The sequence below is a fragment of the Lagopus muta genome, chromosome 3 (genome assembly GCF_023343835.1).
Source record: "Lagopus muta isolate bLagMut1 chromosome 3, bLagMut1 primary, whole genome shotgun sequence".
Taxonomy (NCBI): domain Eukaryota; kingdom Metazoa; phylum Chordata; class Aves; order Galliformes; family Phasianidae; genus Lagopus; species Lagopus muta.
This window is the reverse complement of record NC_064435.1, coordinates 20,729,988-20,747,639: the sequence shown is the minus strand read 5'-3', so window position 1 is coordinate 20,747,639 and position 17,652 is coordinate 20,729,988. Positions and strand designations below refer to the sequence as shown.

The 17,652-nt window shown below is 46.6% G+C and overlaps 1 protein-coding gene across 6 annotated transcripts in view; it reads left to right on the top strand.

The window, feature by feature from the left end:
- Positions 1-5,674: 5,674 nt before the first annotated feature.
- GRHL2 (grainyhead like transcription factor 2) overlaps positions 5,675-17,652 on the top strand; it is a 63,141-nt gene continuing 51,163 nt past the window's right edge. For 2 of the 6 annotated variants that reach the window (XM_048940085.1, XM_048940082.1), the window contains exons 1-2: positions 5,675-6,023; positions 16,470-16,659. In XM_048940085.1, coding sequence (XP_048796042.1) covers positions 6,004-6,023; positions 16,470-16,659 — 210 coding nt within the window. In that variant the 5' untranslated portion in view covers positions 5,675-6,003. Of the gene's footprint in view, positions 6,024-6,700; positions 6,841-6,863; positions 7,105-11,677; positions 11,893-16,469; positions 16,660-17,652 lie in introns of those variants that run through there. The other 4 variants (XM_048940084.1, XM_048940086.1, XM_048940088.1 and 1 more) reach the window with 4 other exon arrangements.

Below are 17,652 nucleotides of genomic sequence, written 5' to 3'. Positions count from 1 at the left end.
CTTATTTCAGGATGGGGTGACAGATCTGTGGAGCTTCTCTGCTTTTTAAAAACACTCAATGGATGCAGAGACATATGAAGCTCTCAGAGATGTGATCAACATGTGAAAACCTATTTCAGATTCCTTTCAAATGATGCTCTGCAAATCATAATGATTCAAGACAGACTGATGAAGGAAGGCTGGGAGCGGAAGCCCCAGCAGCCAAAGCAGAGAGCCATTCCTGCTCCCCTGTGAGAGCCCTTCAGCAGGAGCAATCATCCATCCAATTGTTTGTTCAACTGTGACACTGAAAAAAAGAAAAAGCAGCTTTTAATTATGAAAATAAAGATGGCTTTCAAAGTACTACTGCTGACAGCCAACCAAAAAAACCCAAGCATACAACACACTACGTGTGTTCAATGAGCAATTCAAGGGAAAAAAAAAGGATAGACAACTATTAGGACAATTTTCTTCTGACATACCTCAAGAACTCTTCACGTCATAAACAAACTATAAGCATTTCACCTTTCTCCCCAAACAGCTCAAGTTGGGATTACTCAAGATGTGTCTGTGAAGCTGCAGATTTGTTCTGTGATGATGGAGAGATCCTGGTGACTATCACAAGAAGTCAGACAAAGCATCACAAAGATGCACTCGATATTCTTCTCGGAGGCCAGGTTGTTTATGTCCCACAGCTCTACCCCATTGTGACACAGTATCAATGTCAGCTTAATTAAGGTATTTCTGAGTCCCAGGTCCCACAGCACATCAAGCTGTCTTCCAGAGATGTTTTCTTATTCTTTTTCAGGCAGAGTTTTTCACTAAAAGCAAAATCACAGCCATTAGGTGACCTAACCGTAGTTTCCCCTTGTCTCAAAACGCTTGGCTGAATCACTGGAAAATGCTATCAGAGATCAAAGCATCTGCAGAAAAGCCGTCCCTGTGTATTACGTTCTGTTGAATTGGTTTCAAACTGGTGAGTAATCTTTATGAAATGGATTGGTACTACTAATCAAGAAGCTAATATTCCAGTCTATTGTCAGACTTAGCTACCTCCTCAGACGTCTCCATGTCTCAACCCAGAAAGGAGTGCCACACTCTGAGGTATTTTCACCACTAAAAATGACTTCTGTTTTAAGTTGAAACAAGGTTCTGTGTGCCATACTGCCTAAGACAGGCATTGCAGATATGTAGGATATTTACATAATAACTCTGGCATCTTTCAGAATCATGAACTCTATGCTCATAATGAGCAAACAAAGCCCCCCCCTTTTCTTCTTACATGGTTCCATGTTGCTCTGAGGGCTCTATAAAACACGCAGATCAGCATTTCAGATTGAAGTGGCACGTGCAGCCCCATGCCCTACCCTGTGGCCAGAAGTGTTCGATCATAGAACTAGAGTGGCCTGGGTTGAAAAGGACCTCAAAGATCATCTAGTTTCAACCCTCCTGCCCTGGGCAGGGTCTCCAACCACTAGACCATGTTGCCCAGAGCCACGTATTCCATGGTCCTCTGTGCTGCTCAACTGCTGTTGCCATGCATGATGTGGAGGCATTGGAGAGCTCCAGGTTCTTATGAAGATCCCAGCTGAGCTGCCTGGGAAGTGTAACTGGCAGTTTCCAGGCAGCAGGCAGTTGCCACTAGTCACAGAGCCTTCCATCCTGATAGCACTTCCATAGTTTCATTGTGAAACAATACAAGTAACCTGCTGTTACGATTTTGGTTACTTAGGATTACTTTATGTTAGATGCTAATAGTGTAGGATAATCCATTATCAGAACATACAAGCGATCCATTTGGAGTATAGGAGACCTGCACTAAAATCTATTTATTTTGATGTATGTGACGGCGTCATTGAAGTCAGTTGAAGATCAAGGTCTGTACAAATTCCAGTAAATGTAGTTTCACATAGAAGATAACTACAAAGGGAGGGCTATGGGGAGGATTAACAGTAAATGCATTACAAAATTAGTAGGTAGGTGGTTGGCTTTGAACTTACTGCAAGAGAGCATTTTATATCAACAGCCATCAATTACAGAGAAACACACAAATAAAAATACGTGGTAATCACTGCCTACTGCAAACACTTGTTTTCAAACATCTGCGCTCTCACTGAGCTGCCTTACAACGCTGTTTTGACATAAATACTTCTCTAACATCTTTTATCAGACAGACTTCTTTTAATAGTCTTCTGAAAGATATTTTAGGTACTTACTGCAATTAGCAAGCTGAGCTGAACCTTGTTTGTGCACCCTACTTCCTCTGCCCAGTGCTGGCAAGTCCAAACAGCGCTGATGCTGGCTGCTATGGAACACATCATGTAAACACAAGGTAGATGGTTGAATTCTACTCTGAATAATTGCAATAACAAGCAAAAAAAAAAAAAAAAAAAAAAAAAAAAAAAAAAAAAAGGAAAGAAAAAGAAAAAGAAAGAAAGAAACACCCTACCGGCTTCTATGCAAAGAAGCAAAGAAGTAAACAACACAAAAAAGTGATCTGGTCTTTTAGATTGTTCCTGTACACTCCAAAGACAACTCCTAGATTCATAAAAATGTATTGCATGACCATTTTATTTTTGGCCTATACAGCCTTTATTCTATGAGAAGCAAGACTGGCCTGGCCTGAAATAACATTAGATGATTTTTTCAGTGACTAACAGATTAGTTTATAACAATCCTGGAGCTCATGAAGAATGAGCACCGGGCTGGATGAGACAGGACCTGTTTGACCTGCTCAGCTGGACGCTCACAATTGAATTCCAGTTTGCAGTCTGGAACAAAATGCTCATCCAGAAAATGATGAGCCCAATGTCTACTATCTACTTAAAATAATTTTCAGGGTATATTTTTCACCTAAGCAAGTCTCAACTAAATAAGCTGTCATCTTCAACAACCTCAAATCAAAAGTTCATTACTGCGTTTTCCACTTCTGTTCCTCCTTTGACCTTGACCACTTCTGCAGCCATTGAGCAGCAATTCAGTCTCCCAACTGCTACACTGGAAGCAATCCCTCCTGAGAGCAGGCTGCTAAAGGCGGTTTTGTAGCTGACCCAGTACTAGAACAACAAATTCCATTTCAGTCTGAGTTACAGTTTGGGCTTGGTCCAGGACTGCAGATGGCATCAAATGCTGTTTTCTTCCCTGCAAAATCGTACATCAGCAGCATTGCTAACTTGGGGAAGGTGACATTTTCAAAGGTGCTCATTGCTGATCCTCCTTTCCTTTTTCCTATACATTTCATAGAGGGAAAAAAAAAAAAGTGAAAGCCACACATCCAAACGTTTCCCATAATTTGAAAAAAGTAAAAAGGGAAAGAGGATACCTGAATTGAGGTTAATCCTATTTACAGCACTCAATTAGGTAGCCTTTTCAGGTCTCAAAAGCCTCTTTCAACATAGTATCAATATTTGTGAATGAAATCTTATCATTTCTGCAGTTAGTCGTAAGGTTTCATTAATTTAAACCGTGATAGGATTCCCATTATTCCTGCAGAACAGCTCACAGTACCTCATGATAACGTGTCTGGGAGGCTCAACTTGCTTTAAGATGACATAGTAATACTTTATACAAAACAACTGCACTATTTGTAGTGAAAAAATTACTCGTCTTCTTTGCTTTGCAAAGTCTTATGGCTTCCTCAAAATGTATTCTATAAACTGACTTATACAGGCATTGTTATGAATAACGGCCTACAAACTGAGAAGTTCAATACTAGTATTTGCTATCCACAGTTCAGGCCACATTAGCAACTTTTGATGGGATTTACAGATTGCATAATGATTCTTCTTTCCTGTGACTGAAAATTAAGGAAGGCTAAGTAATACTTCGTGCTCAGTCCAAGCATCAATAATCTAGCTAAACTACATTTCTTATTCTGTTAAGTTAAAAACATAACAGGGAATCTGGGAGAGGGACCTGAATAGGTGATCTTTCAAGGTCCCTTCCAATCCCTGACATTCTGTGATTCTGTGATCTTCATGAGACTGCACTTGAGCTGACTTAAAACTGAGCTATATTGATTTGGCTTTATTTGGTTGTTACTATGAATACAGGCAAAAGCTGAGAAATAGTAACAATCATTTGTGCCTGACTGTGATTCTGTAATATCAAAGACTTTAAAGCGTCAGTCTTGATTTCCACTGCATTGAAAGAGGATCAGACCCCCAGAATGCAATTCTGTGAGGTTACAGACACACATTCATAGACAAACATACTGAAGTTGCTCTGAAAGTAGTGCTTCCTATTTATTTCCACGGAAACTACAACACAGAATGATGACACTATTTTATAGACCAAATTCTCAGCTACAAAACACTATTTTTCAACACAGCCATCACCAGTAGCTGATCCAGTGGATGAGCTGGTTGAGACACTCCTCTTTTTGTGGGCTGACAGCTGTGCATGGCCATCCAGAACGTGGCTTTCACGTCACTGCTGAAACGCACCACCTATCGCCTCCCTGTGCTCACATCCACTGTCAGCAGGTGCCATTTTTTCTGCGTGGAGGAATTTAATTCCATACCTTTGCTTCATATGAACTTTCATGTCAGACACCATTTGTCAAATTGCCCTTCTGCTGCTATCTGCCACATAGCAAAAACACATAATGGATGTTGGTGGGAAGGCTCAGCCTCTACTGCCATACCAACATTCATATCTGATGCTGTGGCCCAACAAAACAAAAAATTAAAAAAAAATAATAAAATCACAGAATCAAAAATAGGAGGCATTACTTTTGGAGCAGCCCTCACACTTGGTTATACAGATGCTTATTTCTGTGGGCACCTTTCTGCTCTGTCCTCACCAGCCGAAACGAAAGGTAGAAAAATCCTTCTGCTAGGCCAGCATAAATTCATTCAGCTACTTAACTCTCCTGCGAAGGTCACCGTGCGATATAACGGCCCATTTACCCTCTATGCAGCACTATTTGTAAGGCAGAGATGAAGCCCAGGAAGATCCCCGAGGTGAGGGTCCGGGCGGGATGCCGACCTGCCCCGCTGGGGGCACAGCGACAGAGCGCAGGCGCTTCGTTTTGTTCTCCGGCTTCCGAGCTGACCCGACGAGCCCTCTTCCTACACTTCCCCACCATCGGATGACAGCCGCCGCCCCCAGAGCTCCATCCGTCCTTTCGGACAGCACCGAGACGCCGGCGCAGCGCACAGTTGCTCGGCAGCTCCGCGCTGTGAGCGCCGTGCGGGCGCCGGGCAGCTGCTGCGGGCAGCCGGGACTCGACCGCCCGCGCTCAGACCGCGCAGCAACGGGGGCGGCACCGCCGAGCCCAGCCGCTCCCGGCTGAGACGGAACCGTCGGAAATAAGCCAACCGGCAATAAAACCCCTCCAAACCGACCCCAAACCCCCCGTCCCACGAGGAGCCCGGCTGCCGACCGCTCCCCGAAGGCCGCGGCGCCCGCGGGGCCGGCCGTCGGCAGCCACCGAGCGGCCGCCACCTGCCCAAGTCCCGCCGCCCCGTCACGCCCGGCCGCCCGCGAGGCCTCCCCTCGGCCTCGGCCGTGCCGCCTGCCGGGGGGCCGCCACCCGAGCGCCAGCGCGGCGCCGGCCCTCCCCTCGCTCTCTCCCTTCGCTCAGCGGCGGCCCCGCGGTGCCTCCCGGCGCGGCGCGGCGCGTTACCTGGAGCTCGGCGGCGCCGTACCTGCGCGCCTCTTCCAATGGCAGCGCACCTGCCGCCCGCCCCGCCCAATCAGCGCGCGGCTCGGCCCTCTGCCCCGCTCCTTTAGTGAAAGAATCCGACGCCGCTCGGAAAGTTACCTGCGCGCGCCCGGCCCGGCCGCTCTCCGCGCCGCTCCCCACATGCGAGGGGGAGGGGGCTGGGGCCGTACCTGCGCGGCGCTGCGCTGCCCCGGCGGCGGAGCGGGGCCAGGGGGGCACGGCAAGCAGAATTACCTGTAGCTCTGGTTCTGCCGCGCCGGGCGTTCGCGCGCACCTTCACCTGCACAGACCTGAAAGTCCAGTTCCACCGGGGAGACCGAGCGCCGGGAAAGGGGAGCGAGTTCATTGGAGCAAACATGTCACAAGAGACGGACAAGTAAGTGCGCCCGGCGCGGCCCGACCGGTTGGATGTGTTCCGCCGGGCCGAGCGACGCGCGGCGCCCGCCGCTCCGCAGCGTGCGGATCCGGTTTGGTTTGTTTCGTTTCTGCCTGACTTTGGTCTTTTTTTGGGGACGGTCTTCTCCCCGCTTCCTCCTCCCCCCACCTCGAGGATCCCCACGTAAGGCTGCGGGCGCCGAGGGCACGGCCGTGCGCTGCCGCCCCGCACAGAGCACGAGGCGCCGCCGGGCCCTGCCGTGCCCTGCCCCGCGCCCCTCGGCGCTCACGAGAACTGCCGGCCCGGCCTCGTGCCCGGCCGCCCCGCGCTTTGTTCTTTCCCGTAAGGCCGCTGCCAGGGGACGCCCTGAGGCCCGGGCGCAGGAATGCGGCGCGGGCCATCTTGGTTGGGTGCGGGCGTCGGGCGGGTAACGGGCGGAAGATGGAGGCGGGAGGTAACGGGAGGGAAGATGGAGGCCGGGCGCGGCGGGACGGCCGCTCGGTGCCGCCGGTCCGGCCGCGGAAGGTGCGAGGCGCTCCCGCCGCCCGCCCCAAGGGCCTTTGTGGCAGAGGAGGCGGAGAGGAGGGGCCTGTGGCCGTGCGACCTGGGGAAGGGCGCGGGGCCCCTGTGGGGACGGAGGGGTTACTGGTAGAGGGCAGCAGCGGGGCCGGCTGCCGTGCCACGGCGGCGACGTGAGGTCGGCCGCGGCCTCCTCGAACGGTCGCTGCTGGTGTGAAGTGAGGCCCGTGGCGGCAGGAGCTGGGAACGGAGGTTGGAGCTCTGCGAGTGGCAGCGGGAACGAACGCATGAGGCTCCGGTGAGGGCCGCGGCGACTCAAGTGCGAGGAGGGGAACGAGGACGGAGCTCCGAGGGCTGCTGCGGGGCGGGGAGGATCCGGGTTCGCCGAGAGCTGTGGGGCACGGGCACGCATCTCTGTGGGCGCAGCCGGGAGCTGTGGGAAGCTGCAGCGAGGCCTAACTCACGCGTGAGACTACAGGAATGAGGGCGAAAGTGCTTTTCCTCTGGTTTTCGAACGCAGCCAGTCCCAGGACCGCCCTTCATTGCGCAGCATGGCGTGAATGTAAGCCGCACATGGTAGTATCGCTCCCTCTGTTCTCACACCCCGATGGTGTCACCACCGAAGGGACACCCAGACAGCAGCACTGCCTCTGTGCAGGTGGGCCCATGTTCTGCCTCTAGTTGGTGGGAGAGCTTGAGAAAACTTAGAGGTGAGGGTTTGGGAAGGAAATCAAAAGTGAAGAAATCCCCCGAGCTCTTTGTATACAAGTGTAATGTGAGTAGACAAATAAATTCAAGATTCAAAAGTAGACAAATAGAAAGATGACCGAGTGGAATGAGGAATTAAATTAAGCTGAGATGGTGCATGGGTAGGTTTTTTTTTTGTTTGTTTGTTTTTTTTAAGGCTCTTATGTCATATGAAAACCTAATCCAAGGAGTATGACATTGTGCTCCTTCATGTGGCCTATTCTTTATGTAAAAACAAACCTTCCCTAAGACAAGGATGGACAGGGAGGTCAATCACTTAATGGTCAGTTGATTTGTCAGTATTGGTGGGCATGTCTTTGTGTGGTTTGTGCTGGTAAAGCACTGCTGGAGGCAGGTGGTCAGGAGGGATGCAGAAGGCAGGAAGGGCCATTGGCAGTGCTCCCTGCATCATCCTCTTTAAGTGAGGGAGGTGGTGGTGGGGTGAGAATGCTAAAGAGCAGGTCACTGGATTCTAATGCTAACTGAGGGGGCTTGGAAGGGGAGATTATCCCTAAGATACTGTGCATATCTCCCATCTTTCCCCTTAGCTGAGCTGCTTAAGCTGGGTCTGGCCTGCTTTCTTCCCTAAACTCCTATCAGTCAGAGGAGATAAGACATGGTTTCACATGCATTTCTCAGAGGTAGTACTGACTTAAGCAGGCTGTGACCACTTGCTGCTGCCTCCCTTTGCCTCCTCCTCCCAGCGGTGTGAGTAGAGGTGTTTGTGCAGCAACAGAGCTGGCTAAGGGAATGCTAGGCCAGCATAGCCCGGCCTGCCATTGGCAAATATTTTTGACGACTTTTTGACCAGCTTCTTGTCGATCTGGCTACATCATGCCATCCAGTGATGTTCTAGGGCAGCAGAGGGAGGGCAGGCAAATGACTGGAGCTAAAGACAGCTGCTTAAGCTAGAAGCTCTGCGGAAGGAAATATGCTTTTGCCTTTCTGTGAGTGTTCTGGAGACCCATGTGGCTGCCTGTTGTCACCCATTTCTCAGAGCTATTGCAAGGGGGCTTTTTTGGCAGGGGTAAGGAGCATCCACTTGGCAAGATGTCTGCATTCCTGGGTTCATGACTGCATTTGGACTCTGATCTTTGGAGGTCCCTTCCAACCCCTACAATTCTGTGATTCTGTGATTTGCAAGCTGAAAGTTGTGCTTGCTATAGTGTGCAGAAACCATTAATCCCTTCAGAACACAGCTAGAGCTGATTTGGTGACCTTGGTACTTGTGAGACTTAACAGGGTGCTGGACTGCTGCTGGCACTGTGAATGAGGAGCAACAGTAGTCCCGCCACACTGCTGTCCTATCTGTTCCCAGTTTTAGGTGAGTGGCAAGTCCCTCAGCGGCTGGCACTGATGCTGCCTGATGAGTAGGGTTGGAAGCAAGCCTGTGCATGCTGACCCTGTGGCTTCAGCCCCAGCTAGTTAGGCTGCAACACTTCCAGGATGCAAAGGAGTGACTGAGGACAGGGGGCAGATGGGGCTGGGGTATGCTCAGACCAATCATGTGAAGGAGGGCTGGGGGCAGCCCAGGTCTGCACTGAGCGTGTCCATGTGGGCAAAGAACTGAGGGAGGTGACGCTGAATGTGGAAATAGGTTCAGACCTGTTCCTGTGTGTCATTGGAAACATGTTCCCATCCTGCCTGCCTGCTTGGCAGCATGACTGAAGTCCATCTTGGACTCTTAACAGAGTAATTTTGTTCTGGTTTTGTGTTTCTTCCTGGATGTAGTTTCTGCCTTTATACTATTTAGCTTAAGCATCCAGTACTGTAACAGCAAAGGGCATTTATGGTTTTCTGTGTGATTCTGGGAATTATACTTAGTTCTTTCTTTGAGGGCCAAACCTATTACCCATCAGCTCATGAGGAATGGCAATTAGGTTGCAGACTGCTAATTTATTTTTTTTCTCCCCCCCACTGCTGAGAGTCTGGATAGAGCATGTATTGAGATGAGTTTTCCAGTATTAATCATCAAGGAATTAATGGAGAAATGAGAATTTAGAAGTTTTAAAAGCTTGTACTTTTCAGATATCAGACTTGTTCTCATGGATATTCCCCAGGAAATATCCTCTTTGTAGGGAAGGTGGAAAGTCAGCATGCATAACATTGCAGAACTTGCAACCACAACTTGGCTGAGTGGAGTAGGGGTACAAACCTAGTGTAACACAGGTGTCCCTCAGTGGTGAGACCGGCTGGGGGTCAGGACAGGAGGGAGGAGGGGATGTTCCCAGATCACTTCCATGGCTACAGTGGTGACATAACCTCCTCCTTGGGCTGGGATCAGTAGGGACATCATTCTTGGTTTGCAGGGACATGTGAAGGGGAAATAATATTAACCCAGCTGACATTTGTTGTCAAAATTTTTCACAAATATTAATCCAGTGCAGACCGTGATGGTTCCCAGAAGTATTTTTTTTTTCTGTGATTAGGGATCAACCAGTTAACTTACCTTTCTTGCAAATGCACAAAAAATGTTTTGAAATGCTGATTAGGAATTAATCACGGGATGAGTTTTCACTAGGTTTCTAATCAGTGATTGGGACAGTAGTAGCTAATTGAAAGGAAAGGACTAATTGGCTTGGCTGGCCCAGTGTACAGGGATGCTGTCCTGTACCTTAATGGCACCAGCTTCATAAAGAAGAGAACTGTTGCTTATGAAATATTTAACCAATGAAACACTATTAAGTGCATGTGAACTGAGGAGAAGTCAAACATTGCAACATACAGGTAAGCTGAGAATGTCTCCAACCTGAAGATTACACATCTGCATAGTTCTGTTCATTTTCTAGTAGTTTGAGACAATGGTGTATTTCATATTTCTGTATTTTATTTGCTCTGTAAAGTATACTTCTGAGTTTACTTTTTGATACTTTGGGTAATCTTACCTCCCAGGATTGTTCAGCTGTTGAATTTGTCTTCCTCCTGGCCATATAAAAGATTTTGTATTTTGAAAATCTGGCAATCTGTGCTGTCAGTGCAGCGATTCCATTTCCATTAACTCCCATGGGGGTAATGAATGAGTCAGGGCTGTGGGGTCAGTGGGCAGGTTAAACTGCAGCAGGTCAGGGAAGCTTTGCCGTGACCTGTTCTTAATTTTAAAGTCTGCTGCTGTTTTTATAGGCAGCCAGAACAGCCTGTGTGCTGTGCATGCCTGAAGTATGCTTCTGAACAAAACCAGTGTGGCCCAATCTGAAACTGCCAAGTAACTGCTACCTTCTGCTCAACTGTGTGTTGTGAGCTCCATTTGTCCTTTTTGTTAAGCTTCGGTTTTTGAGGAGATGTCACAGTGTTGTGTGTTCTTTTTTTGTTTTTTTTTTTTTTAACCTCTGTTTTGGCATGCTTAGTATTTCTTTCAATGTTAATGAATCATCAATTTATTTTAATCTTTTTAATCGCTTAAAGTTATTTTAGTTCTGAGTAAAAACAAAACTTCTGGAAAGCATCTGATTGTTGAATTAGTCTTTTTTTTCCATTGATTTGTGCTTACAATTAATTTCACTTCCTCTCTGAGTGTTTTTTAAAGGAGGAATAATCCATTTTAGTCATTTAACGTGCATGATCTTGCTCAGGTTGGTCTTGCACTCAAAAAGAATAATTGCTCAGAAATTGTGAGGGTCCCAAACCTGCAGTCATTAGTAGGCAAAATTACTCTGCCTCTTTAATGGAAGCTCCTTGGTACGGGCGGCTGCTTGGGCCACGTGTTGTGTCTTCTGGGCTGCAGATGGGCTCCTTGGTTTGGTTCTCCTTCACTCCCAATCATCTGTGTATTGATAACAGCCCCCCTGGATTGGGTGCAGTGCATTTTGGAGACTTCATGCTTCTGGGGAGGATGTGATTGCTGGCAGTGGAAGATGAAATACCAGGAGACATGGGCTGGGATTTTCCTGTTCGTTAAACACTTACCTTCCTTTGTAGCTTAAACAACTGTCTAATTGAAGTGAAGATGTTGCTGATCTTTTAATTATGACTTTGGCAATAAATTCTGAGGAGTCAACACTTTTTTAAAATAAAACTTGCAGTGAGACAAATGTGTATGTACAGTTTTCTTTTTAAGCCTATGTGTAGGCAGAGCAGCATACAGATGTTAGTGAATTTGGGTTCACCTCTTCAAAACAAATGCTTTTGAGTACTAGGAGGACTAGGGCTATGTTTCATTTACACATCTTTCTGTAATGAGCACAGACAGGAGTGTATGATCAGTGATCTAAAGGTTTTTAACTTACCCAGCTTGGGTATCTGTCTTTTAGATTAGGTTTTTTCTTTTTTTTTTTTTTTTAATGTGGTCACTATAGTCAAATTGGTGCCATGGATTTGTAAGTACACTTTGTAAGACAGCTGCTCTGAATCTGCTTTATAGCAGTGGCCTCACAACTGCCTGGAGAGTTGTGCAAGTGTAAGTTAATCTTACAGAGGGCTTCAGGACTATTGAAACACAGTAAATGATCCTGCTCTGCCCTCCTTCATTATGTAAAAACTGAAGGAGGAGCAAGTTGCAGCTCCTGGATGTGGCTGGAGTGGGTTCCCACGTATTTTGTCATAGCCAACAACACATGGGTGCTGCTGGAGATCTCTGCCTCTTTGCACAGGAGGAAAGCTGAAGCAGGTAGGTTTTCCTCCCATAAAATCCCCAGCCACAGCATTCTTCAGCCTGGTTTCTGGTCTGGACAGTTAAGGGATCAGGAACCCAGGATGCAGTGTGGTACATGTCTGCCCACAATGCAGAAGCAGTCTCTCTGGCTTGTGTCTAGTAGAATTTGCATTTCCCCCAGTTTCCATGCTGTAGACAATTGCCCTGTGCACTTTCTTATCATCCAACAAAAAATGAATTTATGATAAGTATTCTGTGGCCTTGATGTGCTGGGCTGCGAGCCAGGACACAGCAGTCTGTCTTACCTTTTCCAGTTATTTGACTGGCATTACAATTTGTGTACTTCATAAGAGCTGTGTGGACCAAAGCTCATATGTGAGCTCCTAAAGCAACCTTTTGAAGAAGGTGCTGCATACATGTACCTGGTGCTCTTATCTCACAGGTGTCAGAACAGGCAGACCTCTGAGACAGGATTCCTCCCAGTCCTCTACTGCCATGCATATGTTACTTGGTGTGCTCCCATCCAGCACCTTGCAAGCACGGGTGGGGGAAACCCTCGTATCTTATGTGGGGGAACAAACGAGTCTGTAGGGATACGTAATAGAGCACCTTGATTCTTTTTTTTTTTTTTCTTCTTTAGTTTGTTCTTGGAACAAATGCAGTGTCAAACGAGCAGTCAAATCCCAAGGAATGCCCAAGATGTGACTGTTTTCTGTTTCAAGAATGAATTTCCCAGATAAGACAAAAGTTGGGGGCATCTTCAGGAGTCTTTGTTCCCCACAAACACTGTCTAGAACAATGTGTAATGCTGAGCATATGGTAGAGTGAGTGGGATGTTTGTACAGTTCCTACAGGCAAGTTGCATCTGGGTCCATCCATGCACTTGGATTCAGGGTTGCTCTCAGCCACCCCTGGCATCTTTGTACATTGAATTTAAGAAAAAGGAGACTGAGTATGCATGAGCTTTGCAAATCCACTAGAAAGCTTGTGTTCATCAAAAAGGGAAAGGAGACTGGCAGGAAATCTTGTTTTTCAATAAAAAGCAAGCTGCTCACCAAGCTGCTTTTTTTTTTTTTAAAAAAAAAAAAAAACACTTTTCTTGAGTGTATTGATGAACATTTATGGTTCCATCTTAAGTTAATTTACAAATTGCATCAAGTTGTGTGGGGTTTCATCTGTAATAGGATTTTGTAGCACCAAAATGTGCTGGCTGTTGAAAGTTGCTCATCTCCAATCAGAAGGAGGACTTGAAAGTGCTGCCGTCAGGATGGTTGGGTCCTGTGCCAGTGTTCCTCTCCAACTTGTACTGTGGGATTCCAGGTATTGCAATGAGGCAAAGTGAGCCCAAGTTTGGGTGTCTCTATATGCTACGCTCACAGAATTTAGTTTTATAAGCTTGATACAAACTAGAACATTGCTACTGAACTGTTTGGAGAGAAGGATTTTGCAAATTAAAGGTTGTGTGAAGCTTAGTCATGAACACACGTGAAGTGTCAGGCAGTCTGGCCCCTCAGCTAGCCCATGCCTTGGGAAATGGCTCCATCCTTACACATCTATGTGTTTAGATACAAATTGCCTACTGCTGTTTAACAGGAGGCAAGAAAAGCACTTAGCATTCACTAGGAGCTCATGGGACAGCTGGAAAGGAAGCTTGTGGCTTTCACCTACTGGCTCTCCTCCCTGAGTTTCATCTCTGCAGTAAATGTGGTGTGATGTCAGAGCGCACAGGCGTGCCGCTGGCTCTGGCTGGTTAGTGTGTGTCCTGGCAGTGGGCAGGCCTGAATGTGGTGGGGGCATGGCTGGGGCTGGGCTCCTGGCTTGCACTGGTAGGCCTCGGGAGGCTTTGATGTGCCTGGTATCTGCTGCTCTTGCTGTCCTTTCTAGCCAATTGAAGGGGATGTTATAAAGTATGGCTCTTTTGGTTAGGGGGAGGCTGGTCTTCTTGGAGCTGTGCCTCTGTCACATCTGGCTGACCCGATCCTGGAGGTTTGGGAGCTGTGGAACAGCAGAGGGGACACGTGCACATGCTGCAGCTTTCGTTCTCCAGGCAAACATTCCCTCCATACAAACGACCTTAATTAATAGAGAAGTTTTCTTAGAGCGAGCTCGGTTGTTTTGGCTGAGTGCTTTGCATACAATCTTTGAAATGATTGACTATGTTAAATCATGATAATTAGGTCTGACCATTAACCTCCCACAAAGCTGATTACAGCTGGAGGCAGGTGGGGGGGGGGAGGGGGTAAGGAAGAGGAAGTTTTCTATTTTTCTTAGTGCTTTTGTTTCAGTCTGTTTGCAGAGTAAACACAACAAACGTGTGGGTTGATTAGCTGCAGACCATCTTTCCTGTCAGAGGAGGAGGTTACTGAGCTTTTAAATGTGAAAACCTGGGGTTTAGGGAAAACTGCTGAGAGGCCTTGGGCCTTTGCATGCGTGGCTTTGTGGTGCCCGCCTGCTGACGTGCAGGCTGCTTGCTCTGGAGCTCCTGCACCTTCACTTCCCAACGCAGTCACCCATGACACCTGTGTGGGACAGCACTATCTTCTGATTGCTGTAGGATTGACTTTGCTGAGCTGGGGCAGTGTGGAGCAGCTCCTCCCCTCCAGCATTTCTGCATCTGAGCGCTGTGTGGTTGTTAGAAGGTGCTTCCAAAGGGTATCTGCTGTCTGCCTGCAGCGCTCGTAAGCAGTTATGACTGCTGTGTGGGTAATAGAGCTCAGTGCAACCAAAGGCAGTGCTGACAGTGAGCTGCAGGCACTTTGTGCGAGCTGGACACTGTGTGCTGTGCAGTGCCAGTGCTGCAACTGAAGGGGAGCTCTGTTGAGGAAAGGAGAATCCTTGCATGGAAAATGAGCAGCGAGCCAGAGAGAATTGGCTACACCAGAGTGGGGACGGGCCTTCTGCCACCCCTGGCACGAACAATGGGGCTGCTGCAAATCTGATTTGAGCCGCTAACAATAACGCATTGAAAAGGAAAGCAGACCTCGCAGGTCTCTCTGTCTTTCCTTGGGTCCCTACTTTGTACTTAAGCTTTTGTTTGCTCTAGCAAACCCACGGCAACACAGATCTACGTGTGAGTACAGGGAGGGTGAAAATCCTTAGAACAGACAGCAAAAGGTCAGGCAGAAAGAAAGGCCCTCGGGAAAGAAGGGGAACTTCCAAAACTCCAGGTATTTCAGATGAAAGGAGAATATAATCTGAACTGTAACCACTGCATGTATTTTGTGCAGCTATGACGTACTCTGTTCCCCCAGAATTCATAAAACTGTTCCACATCTCACGTAGATCATTTTGTTTTTCACTGAATAAAGAAGCCTGCAGCCAGTGCTCCTGCACCATGGAGATAGAGATCTCACCCACCCCCTCCTCTTCCCCACAGGCCAGGGGTCACGCTCTGCTTCACGTGGAGCCCACAACTGTTCCTGTGGCTGAGGTCAGGCAGTGGGCTGTTAGTCCTGGGGCTCCCTGCCGTGGTGTGGCCTGCCGAGCTGGCACTGCAATAGCTAGAGGAGAGCAAAAAGGGAAAGCTGGATACCAAATGGTTCCTATGCAGAAGATAGCAAGAAATGGCTTATAAAAAGCTACAGTGTATTCAATTATTTATTTGCTGTTTTTGGATTTATATAGGATAATGTGTTAAAAGTTTGATTCACTGGGATCTGTGTAACTCGAGCCGTACATCTGGGCAGCGCTCTTATATGTGCAGCAAGCACCCACTTCTTTCTGCTATTGCTCCGTCTGTCTGTTGCTCTGCTATCTTGTGTAATAGGAATGCTGCTTTTTTTTTTTTTTAATCCATGAGATTATTGAATGTTTTTCAAAAGCAGATACAATTATCTTCATTTATGTTTCCATTACACTGGAAATTCCTGCTACATCTGCAGCAGAATAACCTCTCCCATTAGACTTGCTGGCACTGGTCAGTTTGTACTACTTTCCGGATGGAGGAAACTGCTCTACTGCTAATCCCACTTACTAATGGTCTTCAGTATATTTACAATGGATCTGTAACTGCATCTGATGAGTGATAAAGTGGGAACTGAGTTCAAATATGTTGACTCATTATGTTCCATCCATAGACCCTTTGCTCGTACCTTTGTTATTGAAAACCTGTCTGAAATTATTGACGCATTACATTCCACAAGCAGAAAATAACTCAGTTATTGGGTGTACCCTGTTATTAAATACTGAACCAGGCTCAGTTTAGGTGAACACCAGACTAGCATTACATACATTTTACTTTTTTTCCATTTGTGTCTTATTGTAATGGATTTTAGTTAATTTTATTTTTCCCAATCAAGTGTAAGCTAACAAAAATATTGGTGCAAAATTGTTCTTGTATTGTAACTTCCTTTTTTTTCACAATTAGTTTTAAAATATCTCAATAACTAATTGTAAAAATACATTTGCATTATTATGAGGGGTTAAGATACCTAATACTGTTAAATATTTGTGTCACCGTGTTTATTACAGAGGCACTTGCTTGATGTAACATATCACTTTCATTTAGCTATGTGATGTTCTTTAACATGCCTTGTGAATTACGAATAAAGTAATCCCTCCTGGATCACCTTTTATTCTTCCTGTCTATGCAGTAACAAGCGACTTGTGGCCTTAGTGCCAAATGACACTTCATTCAACACCAGACGAGCCTACACCAGCGAAGATGAAGCGTGGAAGTCGTATTTGGAGAATCCCCTAACAGCAGCTACCAAGGCCATGATGAGCATAAATGGTGATGAGGACAGTGCTGCTGCCCTTGGCCTATTATATGACTATTATAAAGTAGGTAACTCCATCGGTATCTCTCCCTGCTGCACTGGCAGGGGCCCACTCTTATGAGGCATCAAAAGAGCCAGTTTTCAACTTGCTACACCTTGTTTTGTCTCCGATACTACATCAAGTGTCCTTGCCACTTTAGGAAGCCTCCCTGAGGCTGTTTTCACGTATTTAGTTCTGAAGAGAAAGAACAAAATCAGAATTCTTATATCAAATGTGCAGGCATGGTTTCTTCTACAGTACTGCATTCTTCCTCTTACCTTGGAAGAGCCTTGGATGAATAATCCCCCTTTATTTGATGCCCCTATACTTGCAATACTAGTTTAAAAGTGGAAAAAAATGAGACCTTGTCCATCTGTAGGTTTGTCTGCTTTTTTGCTTCATTCTACAGATGTTTTAATTTGTTCTTTGGCTGGAGTATCTCTCATCTGACAGTTTCCCATGTTATTTTTATTTGTACAATGATTGTAGTAGGCTGTGTACAAACATACAGTGAGGTCTAGCCCTTGCACTTGGAGTTTGCGCTCTAAATAGAAAGGTGGAGAACAGAAATGGAGCTGGACACAGAGCTGACTCAATGTACAGGGTAGGCATTTACGTATAATTTCAGTCTGTTACCTGATTTTAAGCCTAGGGCTTTATCTTCCACTTTGATACCACCTTTCTTTTTCATGTATTTCATAATTTAGGGCTATACCAAAGGATTCTGCTGAAGTTGGAGGAGAGCCCTACAGGGTACTTCTCTCTGTAATGCAGAAATGTCACTCTGAAAACAAGGCTGACCTCTTTGTGCTCTGGAAACAAAATCCGTGATACCTACTAAATGCTAAAATCTGGAATTGGGCTTTTCACTTAAACTGCCTTCGTACTCCTCAAGCCACTGATGTGTGACGTGAACAGATGACCTTCTTTGAAAGCCAACAGAATAATGCCAGCTCCGCTCTTAATTCATGAAGAGGTGGCAGAAATGGAAATTGAAAATGAAAAACCTCTGCTGTT